Genomic DNA, 23097 nt, shown 5'->3' with positions numbered 1-23097 from the left:
AAATGTCCTTGTCCAACCCAGTATTCATAGATCTGACATCATTGTTCTCTCCAAAATCCATTAAAGAGAGTTGATACATTTTCATTTGCTAACTCTGTTGCTATGTGAAAGTAATTCCTGAACCATTTTCACAGAATCACAGTATTTGCCCGACCTAAATTGCTTACAAATAAATAAACTAATATGAGTGGAAGTCAAAGTTCCAAAGTAGTGATGAGGCTATAGAGAGACACAGGAACAGAGTGAGTCAACATTTGTATCCTCACAAATGAACCATGTGATAGGAGAGATATGTTTACTACAATAGTCTGTGAATGAAAGTCGCACTGGTCCATTGGTTAAGAGGGACAACACTTTGATTCTCTTTTGGAGTCTGGAGTTAACAGAAAATCTAGTTGAATATCCTCCTCCATTGCTCCAATAATGGAGGAAATTCATCCAGGGGGTTATTTTATGTGCATCCAAAATGTGGAGGATTGTCAGTTACCACCAAAGTCGAATTCAGGCCCTTAGAGTATGGCTTAGGTTTCGTGGGCTAGCAGCCAATGTGCTGGGGTATCAAAGACAAGGACTCAGCCTAGCTAGCAAAAGCAGGCTAGCCAGAAAAACCCCAATGCACTGAAAGTTAATTCACCTGCTCAAGCAGCATGGATTTTTCACTAGGAGTCGCTTTGTTAAAAAACAGAGTGACTGCCAGTCTGCTGTGACATGAGGGCATGGTGCTTTGGTTGGAATTGTTTTTCTTTTCCAAAGACATTCTGCAGGGTTGTATAAAAACTATGCAAGGTTTTGTGGAGTTCTGCCAACGGGTGGAATATATGCACACTGTGCTGCAATTTAGAGACAGTTGCAAGACCAGCGCTGAAAATCAGCGCGAACGGCACCAGGCAAGAGTATGCAGCTATTCCAGTTAATTTTGCTGCCACTTGAGTAGACAATCTCCTCAAGCAGCAGCAAATCTACTGGAGAAGCAGCCCTCTGAACACGACTGCTCGCGACTGCCCTACATTTGAAAATTGCACTAGGAGATGCCAAATCTTGCTTGTGCTCAGCAGCTGGCATTCCTGGAGACTGCAGAGAAAACACATTCTTCCACGCCGCGATTAGTGGAATTTGATTCTGAGGAAGACAGTATTGCAGTACTCCTTCATTTTTATCATTTTATAATTTTAAAAGCATAATTCATACATAAATCCAAGAGAGTCCCACATCGCAATTGGGCTTAAACACATTTAGGGAGTTATTTCGATGTCAGGCAGAATTCCTTCTGCCTGACACCGACTCGGTCATAAGACCGACTGACACCCGGTCGGCGGTCCCAACTGGCATATTATAATGCGACCGAACACTGTTTAGTCACTTTCCACTTTTCTCAAAGGGAGCTCATGTTAAGGCCGTAAACCGTCCGTAACACAAGCTCCCATTGAGAAAAGGGAGGTGCAGTTCATCCCTGCACCTGTAAGGTGTAGAGATCAACAGGGTGGTGCCCTCTCAGCCACCAAAGAGGGCCCTGCTGGGAGCCCCCTAACACGCTTTCCGACATGGTTTCTATGTCAGGCTGGCCAGTATGGAAACCATGTCGGAAACTGTGATCGTAATCTCAAGGGCGGAAAGGCCCGCCCTGGAGATTACTTGCCTGCTTCTGACTGGCGGACCGGATCTCTAAGCCTGTCGGAAGCCAGCCGGAATAACCAGCAGGTTTACTTTCCAACCGCCTCCAACATGATGAGGCGGTCGGAAAGTAAACTGCAGGTCACAGCCTTTACTGGCTATATAGTAATCAACCCCTTAATGTTAAAGGAGAAACTGCTTCATCATTATACACATAATTTCACTTCTGCAACATGCAATTACCCTCGAGTTAAGTATTTCATGAGTTAGATCAGATGTCTTCAAACTGTGGAGTGCACCACACTGGGGGTCTGTGACTGCATTTCCAGGGGCGTGAAAATGCTTTTGCAAGGACTTATAAATGAAGACCTTCTGGAAGCGCAACTTTGTTTGTTTGGCATGCTTCCAGGCTGCCTTCAGTTATCTACAGAAGTTAAAGTAGATTAGGTGTGGAACTATAATCCTGAATGCCCTGGGGGCACAGTCAGTAAGAGTGGTGGTGGAGTCAAAGATATGGCTAAAAATAACAAACTGTTCTGTAACTATTTTGCCTAATATTTAAAGTCAGGAAACTGTATATCAAAGAAACACGCACATAGTTTAAATAAAAATAAATACAAATTAAACTAATCAGTTGAAAATATACTCTCTTACATAATGAACTCAGTTAGCTAATGCTATCAGTGCTGAGTGCATGTGCGTGAGCAGAGAGTCACAGAAGTGAATTCTGTTTGCTGCAATAAGGAATAGTGATTTTTTTATTTATAGTGCTATGAGATCCCAGCCTGAAGAAAAAACACGGTGAGTATGTAAATCATTATTAGTATGATTTGGTTTGATTTTGATTTATAAAGCATGCGGTTACCCAAAGGTGTCCTGGTACTAACGTAAGAATAAAACACAGAAACAAAGAGGGGAATAAATATCGTGACGGTTTTTTAGGGACTTGCAAATTCTTAAAAGATTGTTGTCAGTACGGATTGCAATAGGGAGGTCCTTCCAGTTTTGTGCAGTGATAATATACATATATATTTTTATATATTAGTAATAAGTAATCAGGATATACCTAAAAGCATTTTTGTGTCCATTAAAAGAACGTACTCGGACCTTAACTAGCAGCACCCTTGCATTATCGCTCAAGAAGAATACATCTTTGATATCGTCATGAGGGGACAAGTAAACCCAGGGCTACTGGAAATATTCTGCAGGGTAAGCCCAAATCATGTGGCAAGGTTGATTAAATTATGTAACAAGAAAAGGTAAACTGTGTGGCACAACACAGGACATTTTTTGATGGTATTACTTCATTATTTTGACATTTTTACATTTGTTAACACTATTGGCATAGGTTTCATTTTATTAGTGCTAGTTTAACACCCAAATATTGCAATACTGTTAGAAATAGAGGTGTCTAGTTAGCAGAGGTAGGCACATTTGTCCAAATAGGGACCCGTGCTTCTAGTCAGGGTAAGGGGGGATTCATTTCTAAAATAGCCCCTACTCACTCCTTGGTAGCTTGGCACGAACAGACAGGCTTATCTCAGGGGCAGCGTATAAAGCATTTGTGAATACATGCAGTAATACAGTGAAAACACTTCAAATGGACACCACACCAGTTTAGAAAAATAAGTAATCTTTATCTAAACTAAAACAAGACCAAATGACAAAAATCCACAATACAGTAATAAAAATATGACTTTCAGATGGTAGAAATGGTTCAGTTCAAAGCAAATTGCAGATGCAACACTTTTCTCACAAAGTACCTGGGTTGCGTTGCGCAAACAAATGAAACGGGCCGCAAGGAAGGTGATGCGTCAGTTCCTTACACTCAGGTAAGGTGATGTGGGTTCCTTGCTTTGGGGGAGGTGATGCGTCGATTCCTTACTGCTGCACAGGGGAGGTGATGCATCGGTTCCTTACCTGAGAGGAGGTGATGCGTTGGTTTCTTATTGCATCCCCCCTGCATCGAGCCGAGGGAAGACGCTGAAACGATTTCTTCAGCGATTCATCGGAAACAGGCAGGGATGCTTCATGCTTCTCAAAGTTGTGTTACTTTTTCCAGCTCCCAGTGGAATACAGCCTACAGAGGTCCATAACAACAGCAGGCACCTCCTAGCAGATCAGAACTCCCAGCAAGGGAGTTTAGGGGAGCTGGTGTTGAAGTCTTTATGTTACTGAGACTTCAGAACAGGAGGCAAGCTCAGTTTCAAGCCCTTGGAGATCTTCCTCAAGCAAGGGACACAAAAAACAGCAAAGTCGGTTCCTTGTTCTGAGGGAGGTGATGCGTCGGATCCTTACTGCAGGGGTGGTGATACGTCGGTTCCTTACCGGAGAGGAGTTGATGCATAGGTTTCTTACTGCGTGGGTGGTGATATGTTGGTTCCTTACCGGAGAGGAGTTGATGCATAGGTTTCTTACTGCGTGGGGAGATGATGCGTCAGTTTCTTACTGCGTCCCCCAATGATGTGACAGACTTGACACCTCAATGTAATGCGACGATCCAGGACGATGCGTCAACACGTGATGCCGCACAGCAGGCCTTGCATCGGAAACAGGTGCGGATGAGTCTCACTTCTTCGAAGTTGCGTGTTTTTTTCCAGGACAGCAGCATGCACCTCTTTGCAGGTTAGGATTCCCAGCAAGGAAATTCAGGGGAGCTGGTGGTGAAGTCTTTGTGTCCCTGAGACTTCAGAACAGGAGGCAAGCTCAGTTTCAAGTCCTTGGAGATCTTCTTTCAAGCAGGTGACAAAGCAAACAGCAAAGTCCCTTTCCCCATTCCTTGGCAGCAAGTAGCCACTGCAGGCCAGCCCTAGACAGCAAACAGCACAGGGACAGTATTCCTCCTCAGATTCTCTGGCTCTTCTCCTTGGCAAAGGTTCCTCTTGATTTCCCAGAAGTGATCTAAAAGTCTGGGGTCTGGGTTCCTCCTTTTATACACAAAAATCCTTTGTTTTCTTGAGGCAGAGAGTATCAGTACCCAGTCAAGACCCATTTTGTCCTCACTGGTGCAGCTTCTCAACGGGAAGTGGAGATTGCAGGCCCATTCAGGTGAAAGGAAATCTTCTCCCCCTCATCTAAATGCACCACAGGTCTATTCAGCCCAGCCCTGACTCATCGGACTTCTGGAGTTACTTCCCCTCTCCAGTCCCTGTCATCCAAAAGCCAGACATTGAATACACAAACCTAGCAGAGGCACACTGGATGGTTAGGCAAGAAAATACCTACTTTCTAAAAGTTTTTCAAACACAGAATGTAAAATTCACTCTCACTAAAAGATTCACTTTAACATTCTGAGTTCAGGCATACTAAACTTTATTTTTTTCTACCATGTTCCCAGGGCCAGTTATGTTTATAAGATGTTATAAACAAACTCCCGATTCTGTCCTATGGGAACATGTAGCCTTGCAATAGTGAAAAACTAAATTGGTAGTAATTCACTATCAGGACATGCCACACACATCAGGAAATGTCCTACCTTTCACATATATTGCACCCTGCCCGACGCTGCCGGCTAGTACGTCATCCGACACACTCATCCGACCGATCACTTATCCCTGGAATCCGTAACGGCTCGGTTGCCCCAGTGAGCTCAGAGCCTCTGCACCCAAGCAGTTTATGTGACTCGTTCCCTCTTTTGCAAGACCTTCATGGTGCATCGTTTTTAGACACAAGAGCTTCATCAAGCCCACACTCAACATCAATTTTGGCGGAGATCTCCCATCTTTTCAAAGTGCTCCTCCCAGTCCTGCAAGGACTACAACCAGTCCTGCACTCAGGGGTCGAAACGTCGACACCGCATATCACACAAACTCCAGCGACACTATTTCAAAATAATTAGTTGTCCAATATGTGTTATGTGTACCTTCCGGAACAATTGATCTCGTTGAGACTGGAAAAGAACTACACTATGGAATGTGATGTATTTATGTCAGTAATACCTTTCCCTTGTCCCTTACCCTCACGTTACCACGGAACCCCTACCTCCCCCCTTTTTCTTCCACTTCCACACTGAGAGCACTGTAGTGTATTCTACTTTAATTACAATGAATATCAGCATTGTCTTTGACTGTTAATGCTTGGAATACAACTGCAAATGGGATTTCTTCTCTTTTTTCTTAAATTAAAATAATTGGATTTACACCAGAACAATTAATGTTGTGTTTTTCTACTACCAATTCGCTCTGTTCAAAAGAGTACGCTACCATGACCCTATGCTATATAATGTACAAAGGGTGCCTTGGGTTAACCTTAGGGGTGTCTGACATGTAAGAAAAGGGAAGGTTAGGGCCTGGCAAGTGGGTGTACTTACCAAGTCGGCATGGCAGTACCAGATTGCACACAGGCTCTGCAATGGCATGCCAATGTTACATTTACAGGCTGCTTCTGTGGGTGGCACAAACAGTGCTGGAACCCACTAGCAGCATTTGAATTACAGGGCCTGGGCACACACAGTGCGCTCTACTAGGGTCTGACTGGTAAATCAAATATGCCAACCATCGGGTCACTAATCCTTGACAACACTTTATAAAGGGAGAGCATATACACTTTATCACCGATCAGCAGTGACAAAGTGCCCAAAGTCAGAAAACAGGTCAGAAAAAATACAGGAGGAAGGCAAAAAGTCCTGGGATAACCCTGCACAAAGGGCCAAGTCCAAAAAATACGCATTAGAAATTGGGCCAGTTAACATTTGCCTAGAGCCTTTTACTGAGCTGAAACAAATGTTGCCAATATTTTAGTAACTATTGATCAATTTGAGCTATAAACTATGTTCTTAGCTGAAATCTACAGATATTGCAACCAATGATGGATTTTGTGGCAAATATGGGTAATGCATAACTATGCAGAAAACACAGTGGTCACAAAATCACGTAATTTTAGTATCCTTGACTGAACCCAAATTATGGCTGTTTTACTATCGTTCCTTGAGGCCCAAGTGTACATGTGCTGTGTCAGTGTTGATTTGGGCCCTGGAGCAATGGCCCACAGGAAAGGGAAATGGAAGCAGAGGAGACACCTTAGTCAGGGCATCGGTGACATGGCAATAACAGGGATGAGGTAATATGAGAGCCCATATTTTTAACAAAGGTCAGAAAGAACAGCTCACTTCACAAGGCAGTAGCAGTCATTAGTGGAAAAGTTGCTGCAGCATTGCAGTCCAGGGGTCTAAGGAACCCACTGGATCACAAATATCACAAATATGACTGTCTTCCTTTAGACAAGTCTATGGGGGTTCATTTGCTAAAGGGGGGGGCAACTTAGGAACTAGGGAACCGGTTTTAAGTCCTGGTATCAGCTCAACATTCTATGATTCTGGACAAATTCCTCAATTTCCCCGAGCCTGAAAAAATAAATATGACTCTAATCTTGTGTAATGTGTCTGATGCTCATGCTCATGCTCATATAAAGTGTTCCAATGCCTTTGGCCAAGTCTTTGCTATATAAAGCTACAAAAAAGAAAAGGGACAGAGAGCATGCTTCAAGATTGGAATGTTCATGCAGCATGGTGAAGAAGGGGTGAAAGAGGCAGCAGAGATAGTGTACTACTCAGGGCCCCGGTTATCATTAGTGCAGTAGGTGCAGCTGCAGTAGGGCCCAAGAGTACCAGGGGCCCACAGCATCCCAAATTATTAGGAGCACGTTTTTTCTTGGTCAATTTCTGTTTTTGTTTGATACATTTTCCCTATTATAGTTCTCACATGTATTCTGGATTATTTATGAGCTACAGTCCTGCCCCTGAGCTCAGCCTTGCCCCTTTCTCTGCCTCAATCCTTGCCATAAAGTTTTGGAGTGGGCCCAACTTCAAAATATTTCACGTTGGGGGGCTCAGAGAAAAAGTGGTGGAATATTGGATTTTAAACCACCTACAATGGTGGTTGGCTCACTTCTGCTCCTCATCCAAATGTCCTACATATGGCAGGACTGACAGATTTTGAGTCAGGCATTGTGGACACTGCCATCCAATGATTGGCAGACATCATTTGCAGCCCTCTCTTCAGGCCTGTGGCCCTCCAATATAGCCCAACTCATCAACAAGGTCATCCTGAACAGAATGATGGAACAAGTGAATACTCAGTTATTAGAACAGCAAGCTGTATTCCACAAAGATAGATCCTGCACAGACCAGGGTGAAACACTGCACATCATCATTGAGCAGCAAGTGGAATTGAACTACCCCCGTCTATGTCAACATCATCAACTAATGAAGGCATTCGACAGCATAAAAAGGGTGACCCTTTGGAAAGTGCTCCACCACTGCGGTGTGCAAGATAAACTTAGAAGAATAATCAGGAACTCTTATTAGTGAACCTGCAAGATGGTCCATCGAGGACAACTCATGGAAGCCTTTGAAGTGAGGACCAGAGTGCACCAGGGTTGATTGCTCTTACCTTTTCTCTTCCTGCTGGCCATAGTCTGGATCATGGAGACATCCACAGCAATAAAAAGAAATAGGATACAGTGGACACCTTGGATACACCTTGACATCCTGTACTTTGTAGATGACCAGACACTACTCTCGCATACCATCTGAAGATGCAGAAGAAAATCATCAAAGTGGCAGCCACATCAGCACACCATGACCTCAATATCCACAGGGAAAAAACAAGATCCTGAAGGCTAACATGGCCTCCACAACTGCACTTACTCTTGCAGGTGGTGCACTGCTAGATGTTGAGACCTTCACCTTCCTGGGCAGTATCGTAGACAAATAGGGCAGCACAGACACCGACGTCAAGGCAAACATTGGCAAAGCAAGGCTGCCTTCATTCAGCTAAATAAGATATGGAGCTTCATGGACCTAACACTGCAAACCAAGATCAGGCTTTTTAACACCAATGTAAAATGTGTCTTTCTGTATGGAGCAGGACAACAGTGACCACCACCAACAAAGTCCGAAACTTCATTAACACATGTCTGAGGATAATCCTCCAAATCCGGTGGACAAACACCATAAGCAACAAGGACCTATGGCAGCAATCTTTACAACTCCCTTCACATGAAGAAATCATGAAAAGACACTGAGGCTGGATGGGACACACCCTTTGCAAGCCTGCATCAAACGCCATCAAATAAGCCCTCACCTGGAACCTTCAAGGGATAAAGAAAAAGAGGAAGGCTAGGAAACACATGGCATTGAGGCCTCAAGGCTGACCACAAAGAGATGGTTACACCTCAAGTCAGATTGAAAGAAAAGCCCAAGACAAAGATGGGTGGAGAGTCCTGGTTGATGGCATACACCCCAGTAGGAGCAGTGGACATAGGTAAGTAATCATCAGGCATGCATGCTTGGGATCCACCTTTCTAAGCCACTCTGATGAAACAAAGCTCCATCAATTCACTCTCTCTCTGGCATGATGGGCTCTCAAAATTATGAGGGAGTACTTCACAAGTAAACTCATGTCAGTGACCCAACTAGGTAAACAGATGGCCAAAGTGATTGAAGGTATAAATCAATGAAAAGGAAGGGTGCAAGCAGTTGAGAGGCCATGACATACATTTATACTCAGATTTAGGAATAAGTGATGAAGTGATGAAAAATATGCATTTCATCTTTTTATTGACATTAAACACTAATATGCCAGCTAATTACTTCAATTAGCAAAACAGAAATTCAGGCAAGGTACCTGGTATATATGTATGAACAAGATAACTACTAGAATTAACTTAATTACGCATTGATTGAACACCCATCACTTCATAGCTACAACAACCATAGAAATGAGTTTCATAGATCTGTTGGGCTGCTTATCATTGTATTGCTACATAAATCTAACACCAAACTTATAATGTAGTAATGCTCATGGTATATGCAAGTATGGATAACCAGGTTTTCCAAACATTAAAAAAATTAACCACTTGGATAAAATAATCAGCACAAATCATAATCACCCTTCAGTGGAAGTGAAGCAAAAAGGGAAAACACAAATTCTATTTCAATCAAGTAGTAAATGAGATACCTAGCTTTAAAAAAAAATCTAAACTGTGTTACCTCAATGTATACAGAACTCTTCCATCATTCCATATCCGAAGCAAACGATTTGGCGATGTTATCCAATGTGCATCGGATTTCCGTGAGTTTCTGAAGAATGTGTCAGGAATCCATATTTTTCCAACCATATTGCTATTTAACATGAGTACCTTCATGGAACCATTAAACTTTAAACGACTGTCATACCAGGCTTGTGCAAACATTATATCAATTGTATATTCCTAAAACGAAATAGAAGCATTAGTATAGTAACATTGTCATGGAGACATTCTTTGCAGTACAAACCAGCCAGTAACAGAAATTATATCAGTATGTATGTCATCTTTATTGCTGATAACATTGCTCCTAACCTATATTTAATATTTATTGAGTTTGTAAAGTGCTCTGTTGCCCAAAGGGTACCCTCAAACTGTGGAAATAGAGTGCCTCTAATATGTAGAGTGAGGTGCATGAAAAGGGGAGTTGACTAATTATCTTGCTGGAAGAAAAGCCAGGTCATGAGTTGCTTGCGGAATAAGGATCTGTTTGTTTTTGTCCTTAAGAAGAGGGGGATTTGGTTCCATTCAGAAGGGGCTAGAATGGAAAATAACCTGCCATCTCTGGTATTTATCCTATAACTTGGGACCTCCAGTAAATGAGCATTACAGAAGCGCTGAAGTCTTTTAGGTATGTGAGGAACAGTCTTCTTTCTGAGGTAGAGTGGCCCAATGCCTCTGAATGCTTTGCAGATTGTATTGTTTGTATAATTGTTATTAATTCTTTTTAAATATATTTGGTCATTTTACGTGATTTATAGTTTTCAAATTAATTGTTAACAATAATGTATGGTCTTGTAACAGGTTGTTCTGTTTGTAGGGGATAGGTGGGAAGTTAATTAAGGAATAATTAATAAATAATTAATTACTGAATTAATAATTTTACATTTTTAAGCAAGTATGTGATGGATATTCATTATATGTTTTAGGTGATATTGATTTATTAAACTTATATTTTAGGTGCGGGTTACTACGTCTGTAGGGGTATAGGGTGGTAAGTTAATTAGGTAATAATTAATAAACAATACATCATTTATTATTCGGAAACATCGTTAACATCGCAGTCAGTACACCGCGATGCTGTTACATCGCGGTCGTTACAACGAACGCGATGTAACCACGCGATGCCATTACAACGCAAGTCTTTACATCGACTTGCGCTAGATGGCGTGCTAACATTACAAATAGTGTAGTTTACTATCCCAACACCTTCCCTACTGTTAAGTGGACTGGAGTTGGAATAGTAAATTACGCTTTTCTAATGTTAGCACGCCATCTAGCGCAAGTCGATGTAGAGACTTGCGTTGTAATGGCATAGCGTAGTGACATCGCAGTCGTTGTAACGACCGCGATGTAACTGCACGCGTTGTAATGACTCGCGTTGTTACGTCATACATCCTTTATTATTTCTTATTTAATTGATTAATAATCATCAATAATGTAAATTGTGTACTGTCTTTAAATGTTGGCTGTAGTTTAGGTGTGGTAGCAAAAATAATTAAAAAATAATTAATTACCAATTATTTATTTATTACTAAATATTTAATTGATAATGAATTTATTTTCCTCAATCTTTAGTTGTGAGTTGCTAGGTTTGCAGGTTGCAGGGTGGAAAAATAATTAAGTAATAGTAAATTAAGTAACTATTAACTGTCAATTAATTCGTTAATTGAGAATCAAATATGTAAATTGTGTTCTACTTATTTTTTTTATTTATATTTTAAGTGTGGGCTGCTAGGTTTGTAAGGGTATATCAAAGGAAGACAATTAAGTGATAATACATTAACAACATTAAGATTGATAATTATTAAAGTGTTTAATAATCATTTGAATTGTTTAATTGCTTTTAATTTTGTATATGTATTCATTTTTTGCGGTTAAATAATAATGTTCATATTAAGAGTTTTATATTTGTTCTAAATTTAAATGGTTATTCAAATATGTAATTTGTTTACAATAAAGTACTTTACCTGCTTAGACAAGAGTGAGAAGAGTAAATTTAAACCCTCCAAAGTCCAACACTTTCCCTACTGTTGCACAGATTGTACTGGGAATAATAAATGTTACCCCTCCGAATTCCAACACTTTTTCAATTGTTGCATAGACTGTGGTGGGAAGATGAAATTGTATCCCTCTGAAGTACAATGCTCTCCTTACAGTTGCACAGACTTGAGCGAGAACAATATATGCAACCACTCCGAAGTCCAACGCCTTCCTTACCATTGCACATACTGTAGCGTGGAGGCAGCCCAAACCAGCAAATCAAGACATTTTAGAATTGATTTGATGATAGAGTTGCTAAAACAGAAGAATGGTTGGGAACACTTTCGCGCTGAGTTGGGTCCAGTGGTATTTCTCAATACAAGATGCTCAGAAGGACATAAGTGAAGGCCATCCACCTTCACTACTTGTGCAAAACAAAGATTCTACACTCCATAAACACAATGGGTTAATGTCCTGAGCAAAAGTCATCCAAATTCTCATGAAAATGAGATCAACATGAAAGTTCGTGACAAGCTTCTTATCTTCTTTATTTTCTCTTGCCAAGATTCAACAGACTTCTAGCCAACACGTGTTTCGTGTATTAATGGTGTCATCCACAGACTTCTTCAGGGCTTAGATGATACGTCTAGTGAATATAAAACAGATACAACCCAGCCAGCCGAGTAATCTGGGATTGACAAGTACCGCAATAATAAGGAATCAGTGCTGTCAAGATATATGCATCTCAACCATATTAGACTTATATGTGCAGCATGTCTTGTAACAAATAGAGCGTAGGCAAGTATCACCTGAAGATAAAGAAACGAACAAAGAGAGTACTCCTCCGGGACAACGGCATATATCTTGATGGAACTGTTTCCTTATTATTGCGGTACTTGGCGTTCCCAGATTACTCGGCTGGCTGGGTTGTATCTGTCTTATATTCGCTAGACGTAACGTCTATGCCCTGGAGAAGTCTTTGGTTGACACCATTAAAAGACGAAACGCGTGTTGGCTAGAAGTCTGTTGAATCTTGGCAAGAGAAAATAAAGAAGATAAGAAACTTGTCACAAACTTTGATGTTGATCTCTTTCTCATGAGAATTTGGATGACTTTTGCTCAGGACATTAACCCATTGTGTTTATTGATGATAGAGTTGGTTGTGGGCTTCGTGCTCAGAAGATGTGCTGCAGCACAACGAGGACATTCTGCAGAAGACTGAGCAGCTGTGTGAGGTAATTGATTTTCTTATGTGTATATTTATATTACAGTATATTTGTTATGTGTATTATGTGTATGTATTATGTGTCTATGTCTATATGGGTATGTATGTATATGAGCATGTTATGTGTATAATGTGTATTTGTTATGTGTATATTATTTGCTCCTCCCCAATGTGATTTGCCACCACCCACCACTGCATCTACCATGGCCATGCAGTTGAAGTTGCTTCTGGTGGTATTTGTTTTGTCAGTCAGGGAGAGGATGAGTTGTGTGTCATCGGTGTAGGAGAGAACAGTGATATCTTGTGATCGGATGATGTTGGTGAGCAGTATGATGTATATGTTGAAGGAACAGATCCATTTGAGATCGCATCCTTGAATGCCAGTTTTGTGGATTCTTCTGATGAGGGTGTTGTGGGAGACAATGTCAAAGGTCACAGAGAGGTCGAGCAGGATGGGGGCTGATATTTCTCCCCAGTCCAAAAGTTTCAAATGTCATTGTGGGCCACAATGAGTGCTGTTTTGGTGCTGTGGTTCTTCCTGAATCCTGATTATGTGTTGTCTAGAAGTTGGTGAAGTTCGAGGTGGTTTGGGAGTTGCTTGTTAATGGCCTTTTCAATCACTTTGGATGGATAGAGGAGCGGGGAAATGGGTCAGAAGTTGCTCAGTTGATTCAGGTTAGCTGTTGGATTCTTGAGAAAGGCGTTGATTTCTGCATGTTTCCAGTAATCAGATAGGAAGTAGACTTGATGAAGGTGTTGATGATGTGGGTCAGGGTGGTGCTGATTGGTGATGCTCCTGGGTTGTAGATGTGATGGTGGGCAGGGATCTGTTTGGGTCTCTGAATGGATCGTCCGTATGATTGCTGCTGTGCTGCTTTTGGTGAGGATTGTCCATTTAGTCGGATGTCTGTCTTGGTTGGTGGTGGGTAGGTTAGTGATGAGTACTCTGGGGTTCGGTAGGTGTGCAAAGTTACTGTAGATGTTGGTAATTTTGCTGTGGAAGTAATTGGATAGGTTGTTGCAGACTTGTTGGGACGCAGCAATGTTTTTGACAGTGGCTAAGGGTGAGGTGAAATCCTTAATGCTCAAGAAGGTCTCCTTATAGCTGTTGTAGTTTCCTTCAATACAGTTCACTAGTCCTTTTTAGGTCAAGCCTATAGCGGCAGCGCGCATGTGCTGCTTGCTTTGTGAGGCATGCAGTATTCAGTATGGAGTGGAAGCTCCGCCCACTCTCGCCCATCTATTTCATTGGCTTAGTTTCTAAATGCTGCCTTCTGATTGGTTTTAGGCTTGTTAGTCCCTCCTCATGATGGCCATTTTGTCATTTGTATCCTTCCAGGCCTACTGGCCCCTTTACTTCAAGTGTTGCACAGTATGTTTTATTTCGACTGTGAGCACTATTTTCTTCCCGTGCCTCCTTTCCCACCTCCCGCATCCCGTGCCTTCTCGCCCCCCCCCCCCCTAGTCATTTTGAATTTTATCCCACTCAACCGGAGTGAAAGAAGCTAGCCTTCCGCTTTCCTCAAATGGGGGACTCGGCCTGTGAAACAACTCCACCGATGTGCGGAAGAGTGCCTTGCAAAATGTTTTCGTCAAATCTCCTCCATGGCAGGAGTACGCAGAATTTTTATTATATTGGTGTCCCAGACAGCGGTAGCAACAGGGAAGGGCATGTGACCCGCCGCTTCCTCCATCAGTTCATTGAAGCAGCAGGACTGACTAATCAGGCGAGGGAACTCAAGCTCAGCTCCACATCAGCATAAAGTCTCGGTGCACCCGCTGACCATCCCTGTCCACACCTCCACCATCTCCGCAAGCCATGGAGTTGCGAGACAGCCCCACGGAAAACTGCGAGCCAGCTTTCACCAATGCTCAGAGGTGGCTAGAGGTGAGAACCCTCATTTCTGTATTGTTTCTGTTTCTAGCTGTTCGGTGACTTGTCTACAGCTAAACATTAACCATGACTGCGCTGCGTCAGGTGACAAACGTGAACTTTCATTGCTTTGCGGCGAGAGGCGAGGGTTAGCTGGGACACGGGGATGAGCTGAAACCTGACTGCACTCTAACACAGATAGGTGGCTCAAGAACCTGGTGGTGTTTAAGTGTAGGGCAAAATATTGCAGGATTGGAAATATATTACAAGAAAAAGTACACGTGTGAACAACCTTCTTAATACGTGGAAACCTTGAGAATTGTGCATGGCCCTAAATTCCACTGATTTGTAAGTTGAGGGTAAAATCAGATCACAACCTCAGAACATGAAGCCTTTGGTGGCGATTTTTAAGTCAATGACAATTAGAGATCACTTTCTGTTTAGACTGTTCTCGATACTAGGATTTGAAAAAAGTTTACTGCAAGCTGCCAAATGTTACCAGTAGTCTAGTTAATTAGCTCTGGAATGTATAGTTTTGTTTATCATTGCAAGTGGTGACTTAAAAATCTCTGCACTCATCATGTTGTTGGTTACAGATCCAGGATGAGGCCACTTGACAGCTATGACCTTTATACACGTTTAACACTTATTTTTGGCATCTAGTTATGCCTGCGCTGTTTCCAATTGTTTTTCTTGCATTATTATTAGCTTGAAACGCAAAGCCTCCACTGTAATCAGTAATCTTTTTTTTTCCGGTGCATTCTGGTACTTGTAGTTTAAAATGTTCCATTATGAATGCAGGACTGCATGTGGCAGAGTGTCAAAGAGCATGAAGCGACATCTTTGGGGCTGAATTTGTAAAGCAATCGAGTTCTGATCCAACTGCATACTTGACCATTTCTAAATGTTTTTTACTGGATCCCGTTGCTTCCAGATGCTTTTTCTTCTATCTTTTGAACTGACCTGGAAAGCAGTCATATTATTCCTAGTGGTGTCCTGGAACTGGTTGTTGGTGACCAATGGTTTTGCATTGTGTTAAACCACTTGAGTTTCCGTTTTTGTTCTGCTGGGCATATGTAGTCAGGCACCTGGCCGTGTGGTAGTATAACTGAAGGGAGCATGGGTTCAATTCTATTTATTTTATTTATTTATTGATGAGGTTTTGCATAGCACGAACTTGAACAGTGGGTATCAGAGCACTTTACAACGATTTGCATAGCAGCAATTACATGGGTTACATTTGTAGTAAATTAGGTGGTGAATTGTGAGTAATTTTCTTTGAATTTACAGTGGGGGAGAAATGATGTCTGCATTTTCTCCACAGTTCTTTAAATGCCATATGATATATTTCCATGTAGTTTTTGTGTTACTGAACCGTTCTTCAATCAAACCTACCTGCTTAATAAGGTGCACGCTGCACTATTTAATGGAGGTGTTAAATGAGCGGTAGTAGCAGTAAATGCATTACCTTGGGCATGAGGTGCAACCACATCACTGTGAAACCGCATAATAAGTTAATGTTTGCGGTATAACACAATAGCACATTTCACCCGTTATCACAACCATTCTAAATGAGGGCTGTAGTGCTTGTGGAACAGGTGATTACACTCTTGAGCACTAATATCGAGTTAACTGTCTGTGTCATCCTGAGCAAAAATACTAATTTCTTTTTAAGTCCTTAAGAAGTGACCATCAATCCCAGTCAGCAGTTGTTTTTTGGTGAACAAAATGTTCCTAAGCAGAGCTGGTTGGAGAGAAAGAGGGGCTGAATTCAGCTCTGTGCTTGGGGTCCTGAATATAACTGGGCCACGTTCCAAAGGCACGCATGCACTACACATTAAAACAAATACTGCAAATATCAATGAATTACTCGCACAGTGTGAACACTTGGATGGATAACAAAGCATAATATGGAAGCTTGCAGCCAGCCATTAGCAGCAGCTGCTAGTTCCACGCTGGCCCCTGATAGCTGTGGCCTCTTTAGTTTGAAAGGGATGAAGAACCCTGATGCCACCACTAAGCTACATTGCTCAATGGGAGCATTTATTCCCACCCATAAAAATTTACAATAAGCCACTTCATTCTCGAGTTTGTGCACAGGGGCAGCTCTGCTAGCTTGGAGGCTGTCTGCAACGAGTTTTCTGCCCCAGATTTCGGGGCACCTCGAAGAGCTCTCGTGGTCAGCCTTTGACCTATAGCTGCCTGTGATACAAGGGCTTGGATTGTTTAAGTCTGCTCTGTTCAGGGATGCGAGCCTCATGTCTCCTCATTCTGTCTGAAAGACAATCGTACCTGTTAAAAGCTGGAGATTAACTCTGCTTTTGTGAGCTTCATGTACACCAGTAACAATCGGGCATTTTCGACTCTCTGAGGTTCTCCAATTGCATCCACAATTGCCAAATGAGGCCCGTGGCATTTTAAGGTGCCCGACATGGCAGAGTACACATACATTAGTGTTTGGTGCGAGTGCAGGATGCAGTAAACGGAAAACATTCCCTTTGGTTAGATAAGGATGCAAAGCGACATCAAAAGCCTGAGACTTCTTTCTGGCCCTCAACACTTGTTTTTCTTCCTACTCTTCTCTATCTTTTCTACTCCTCTCTCTTGTGTTCCAGGCATAAGATCCTTAGCTCAAAGTCTCTCTTCTACTTCCTCCCTCCTTCCTTCGTAGGTAAAAGACATTACCATTTACCATACAAATAACTCTAACTCAAACAAATGCGAGACCTGTTGCATTTCCAATGCTTTTTTCTTAGTGTCTTTAATTTTCTGGTGATAAGGTCTGAGTGCAGCCTTGTAGGTAGTTTTGTCCATGGTGTCGTGGCTGGCTCGCCATTTAGTTTCTAGCTATTTACAGTGTTGTTTATTGTCTCTGAGGTCTTCTTGTTTGTTCTACTGTGCTTGTTGGGTTTGATGGAAGTCAAGGAGTCCACACATTTCTTGATCCAGTTGTAGAAGTTATTGATTTCCTTGTCAAGTCTGTTTGTGGCGCTAGGCTGATCAATGCTGAGGGCGCTGAGATAGTCTGCTTCTGTGATTTTAATCCAGCTGTGGCTTGAAGTGTGTTGATTTGGAAGTGGATGATTGAGTGGTTGGTCCATGTGAGCTTTGTGGTGGAGTGGTATTAGCTGCAGTAGCTTGTGGTAAACATGAGTCTAGTGTTTGTCCTGCGGTGTGTGTTGGCTCTCTGATGAACTGGGTGAGTCCAATGCTTCTCAAGCTTTCGAGAAGTGCTGCGGAAAAGGGTTTTTTCAGTCTTCCACCTGAAAGTTGAAGTCCCTAAGGAGAATGTAGACTCTTGATGGCAAGCGGAGCAACTAAATTGGTGATGATGATAGAAAAGGTGGCTTGGGTCCAGGTAGTCAGTAGACAAGGGTTCCATTCAGGGTGAATTTTTTAGACATTTGCTACTTGATATGCAGGTGTACCATGAATGAGGTGGCATTCTATGTGAATGTTTTGCATTTGATAAATTCCTTGTAGATGATAGAGAGTCCTCCTCCTGCATGTGAAGGCTGTCCTGTCAAGAGATCTTGTAGCCTGATGGGATTGCTATAGTGATGTTCAAACCCACTTATGGGTTAAGGCAGGTCTCTATGTTGAAGACAATGTTGGGTCTGTTGAGGTTCATATGGTCCCATATTTCTATTGTGTGTTTTCTGAGTAATTGTGTGTTGAGAAGCATGCTTGAGAGTACAAGCTGACGTACGGGCATGCTATGGATTGTTGTGTAGGGTGGGAGTTTTGGTGTTGTCCCTGGAGGACCCCCTGGCCAGGCCTAGGGCATCAGGGTGTTTCTACCCGGCCCCCTTTTCTTCATTTTTAACCTTTTTTCTTGAGACTCAGTTCAACCGAGTCACGAGATGGCTGCCAGCCCTTTTTGGTTTAGAATGTTGGGAACCAATCAGAATGAAGCTCGTGATCAGGAGTATTTGTGGATCCACCGCTGTCACAAGATATATTAATATTTTAAATATGACTATTTCAGGAACTACTGAACGGATTAACACCATTTTAAAAAAAAAGAATGTTTCCTGAACCAAGAGCTACCTTTTTGCCAAATTTGATGTAATTCCATTCAGCAGTTCGGCCTGTAGCCTCTTCCAAACTTTCCTTTAGAAATTAACATGGAGAAAACGTCTTTTGAGTCCCCACTTTTTTCTCGGCCCCCGCTTGATGAATCACCCAAAACTTTCAAGACAGGAGCTGACCGGAGCACTCCATTAGTTTTGAAAATTCCTTGAAGATTCGGCAAACGGCTCCAAAGATATTGGCAAACGAAAAAACGTGTTTCCTATAGAAACTGGGTCCTAACTGTAACTACCTACTGGCGACCGCATAACCTTCACTGTATACATCATTACTCAATCTGTATATTACCTATTACAGATTGTTGGCACTTTGTCAGCATGCTAGCTCTAATAACAGTCAGTACACTCTACGTATTTAACAAGCCATCAGAGCATAGGGTGGTATCACAGTTTAGTACCCCTTTTTTGTATATTCCATTATCATGCATGCCATATTCACTTATTCTTGTTATTTATTGTGTGCATTTATCAGTTGCTGTCTGTATCACTGGGCAGTGCACATGGGTACACTGTGGCACTGTAACATAGAACTGCTGGTTGCGGTATATGTTACATATATTTTCCACATGACACATGGATGTTAAACCCATTACTGCATGCATCATTGTTGTATATGTATAAATGGGCAAACTTCATTGCAACAGCATTGGCATAATTTTGCTTGAGGATTCATTGGACTTGCTAAGATGGCAGCTGCTCTCGGCCTATGGGTCTCACTAGTACTGCATTTGTGTTGTTTTTCTATGTTACTGACCATGTGTGTAATGGTCTTGTCAGTTCCTACCTCTTAACGTTATCAAGGCTACAGCTGAAATGCATGGGAGAGGACTTGACACATTAAACTTGCATTTGACAATCCAGGAGTGTTCAAGTTATTCTTTACTACAGCATATTGTAGTTTGAGACTATAGGTAGTTATAGTTAGGAACTTGTTTCTATTCAAAGAGCGTTTTTTCTTTTGCCAATATCTTTGGCTCTGTTTGACGAATCTTCGTGAGCTTTCAAAAACTAATTAGGCGCTCCAGTCAGCTCCTGTCTTGAAAGTTTCAGGGTGATTAGTCAAGCGAGGGCCAAGAAAAACGGGGGGTCCCAAAACGTGTTTTCTCTATGCTCATTTCCATAGGGAACTTGTGTAGCTGCTACACCCTGAACTGCTGAACGGAATGAAACCAAATTTGGCAGAATGGTAGCTCTTGGTCCACACTGCACTCTTTGCTTTAAATGGTGTAAATCCATTAAGTAGTTTTTTAAATTTCAAAAGAAAAATAAATTGATATATCTGGGCAGGGACTAACCACACATCTCAAAATGAGATCTGATTGGATGTCAGCACTTCATCCAAGAAGTGTTGGCTGCCATCATGGGACCAATATACATGATAGCACCCCATTAAAATGCATTGGAATGAATGGAAGGTTTTGAGGGTCATCAAAAGGAGAACGTATAAAGGGTGGTAGCAGACTTTAATTACATTATAAATCATTTATTGATGGTACCATACTAATTTTAGGAATTGTGGTGTGTTCTAAGGTGATTTTACCCTGTGGAAAAGACTTCTGCTGGATATCAAGAAACATGTTTTAGAGAAAACTATTTTCTCATGCTTTTCCCATAGAGGTATGGAAGGTGCTCTAAGAGCTAAATTGAGAGCATATTTTTAGTAAATTCACATTATCTTTCTCAGTCATGTGAGAATGAAGTCTGACATTCTTAGTAAAACATGATCATCCAACAAGGACAGAGACTGTCAGTTGATTCCTTTGTGTTCTACTGCAGCTTCCCAGAGTGTTCTAAAGAACAACTAGAGCGCTAACAGTCCTACTTATGATAAACGTATGGCACACCTGAAGCCATCTTGATTGGAATAAAAAGGTAACACTTAACATATTTAATTTAATAAGGAACACAATGAGTGGGTTCATTTTGCCATAGAAAATATGATTAGTGCTGCAGAAAGAAAAATTAGGGTACATTTTGAGTGACTTCTCAAATCCTCTTCTATTTCATTAAAAAAGTCTGACATGCAGTCTGAAACATGCACTTTCAATACCAGCAACAGACTTCCAGTTAACTTCCTGGTGAGCAGAAGCTTTACTACAGTGATCTAATGAGCAACTAGAGTGCCAACATTCTGAATTTATGGCAAATATGTGACACATCTGAATACCTTCTTGATGGAATCAAAGTAAAAAACTGAAAACATTTCCCACCAAGGAGACTGCAGTAAATGAGGAAATTAGGAAACTTCATAACAAATAAGTCTCCCAAGATGGCCACCAGAGAAAAAAGAGCCTAAATGTAGCACAAATATCACCCAGATGTAGCCCAAGTATAGCTCAATGACAGAAGTGTACAAAACCTATCCTGACTAAATAGCTCTGCTATCTAAACAAAACACTTTTGCAATTTTTGTAAACTGAGAGATAATCCTTACAACCCAAAATGAGCAAACAGGGTAGGTGGTAGGGGCCGTGGCAGCACAGAAGACCATGCATGGCAAGCAGGAGATTAAGTGCCAACACAATGGCGATGATGGGCAAGAAAGAGGGGGCAGGGGCATGCACATCCATGGAGGATAGAAGGGAGGGGTAGGAGCTGGGCACAGACAAGAGTGTTCAGGAGAAGGGGCCTTACAACAGGCCAAATGGGGCAGGCACTAAAATGAGTCAATGTAGTTTCTATGTGTGTTTCATATACACCATCGCTAGACTCCATTTGAATATTTGAGTTAAAGTTGATCCACCTACATCCCCTCACGTATTGTTCCATTGTCTCATGTCACTACGGAACATTGTTTGCAGTTTGGCTATCTACACTGAACCAGACCTGATGAGTACCTTTATCCTGCACCTAGATAGCCGCCCTTCTGTTTACGTTACATAACTTAGCAACTACAGTCGTCACCGCGTCATCACACACCCTCCACCGAGTTGGCCACCCTCCTGACGTAACCTAGCAACCGTAGACGTAATTGCATTGCCAAACGCCAACCACATAGCGGCGTAAACGACTCCTCTATACAGTATATCCTTCCGTCATGACTTCCTGTATTCACCACCCCGGTTCTTGGCGGTTTGGGTAGGTCTTCCGGCTTTAGCGTGAAATCTTGATCGGTTATAGCCCGGTAAGCAGTACTCGGGACTTCGCTGGTGAGTTGCGCCGCCTATGCATTCCCCCCCACTCCTTTGCCGACCTTATCGGTTCTCCGCTTGCCTCGGCGATAAACATCAGTCGCATAGGCTCCGGATACGGTGGGTTTTCGCTTTGGAGTGGGCCATAATTTGCAATTGACGGACGTCCCAGTACCCGGATATGTCGCTCTTATTCTGTTCATTATCATTAGAGGTATTGCCAACCAGTTTATTTTGGTACTTTTTATGTTTTACAGGACCCAATCAGTGTCCTTTTAGTTGCCGCCAGAACTGTTGCTAGCAATTCTAGTAACGTTACTAGGTGAGTCCGGCCTTGCATTCTCCATGTATTAATGCCAGCTAGTTAGCTGTTTTTAACCACCCTTCCTCCCCCCACTAACCACCCACCCCCACTACTTTTCCATTTACACACAGCCCTATGAGGTACTTCACTATATAGAATTTCGATTTGAGCTACTTCTAGCACGGTGGTTTAGTTAGTCACCACACTATTGTATTTATCTCACAACATCAGTACTATACCTTGTCAATAAGAAGAAGAGATGTTTTTAATTATCTTGCATTTTCTCAACAGGTCACAGACCTAAGGACGTGGTATGTAGATTTCGCTCCACCACGTAGTGTAGATAGTGTTTCTGATCCTGAAGAATTGCCCAGATCCTTCTGACACATACAGCATGAAACATGTTGATCTCCTAGAGTAGAGCTACATGTCTAGATACACCATCTCTAGCACTTAGCCACTCTACACCATTTTTAACAGGGTAGTTTACCTTCTGAATAAAATATCGACTAGGACTAACTGACCCTTTTTTAATTCACTCCTTGCTACATCTACACACACTAGGCCCCTCACCCCCATGCACCTATCGGCAGGAACAAAAGATCCCCGATAAAGATCCCCGGTTTCGGGAGCCCGTCAAGGATTGCAGCGCCGACTTGACGAGGGGCATTGCTCATATGATGAAGCATGACACCTAGCTTGCTGGGTGTGTGAGAGCTCTAGTTCCACCAAGGGAATTCCCCCCTGGTCTTCCCTTGGTTACCTTCTGGTAGCTAGTGGATGGTTGATCCCCTACATTCACTTCATCTCTTCATTGCTAATTGAGGAACTGTGTACCTTTTTCGTTGAAGGCA

The 23097-nt window shown here is 42.1% G+C and overlaps 1 protein-coding gene across 1 annotated transcript in view; it reads right to left on the bottom strand.

The window, feature by feature from the left end:
* LOC146862838 (gamma-aminobutyric acid receptor subunit gamma-1-like) overlaps positions 1-23097 on the bottom strand; it is a 644159-nt gene that overhangs the window by 466349 nt on the left and 154713 nt on the right. The window contains exon 4 of the mRNA XM_085643311.1: positions 9602-9822. Within this exon, the coding sequence (XP_085499437.1) occupies positions 9602-9822 (221 nt within the window). The remainder of the gene's footprint in view (positions 1-9601; positions 9823-23097) is intronic.

This window comes from Triturus cristatus, chromosome 2_2 (assembly GCF_964204655.1).
Source record: "Triturus cristatus chromosome 2_2, aTriCri1.1, whole genome shotgun sequence".
Lineage (NCBI taxonomy): Eukaryota > Metazoa > Chordata > Amphibia > Caudata > Salamandridae > Triturus > Triturus cristatus.
The sequence above is the reverse complement of the archived record's forward strand: the minus strand, read 5'-3'. Positions and strand labels throughout refer to the sequence as shown.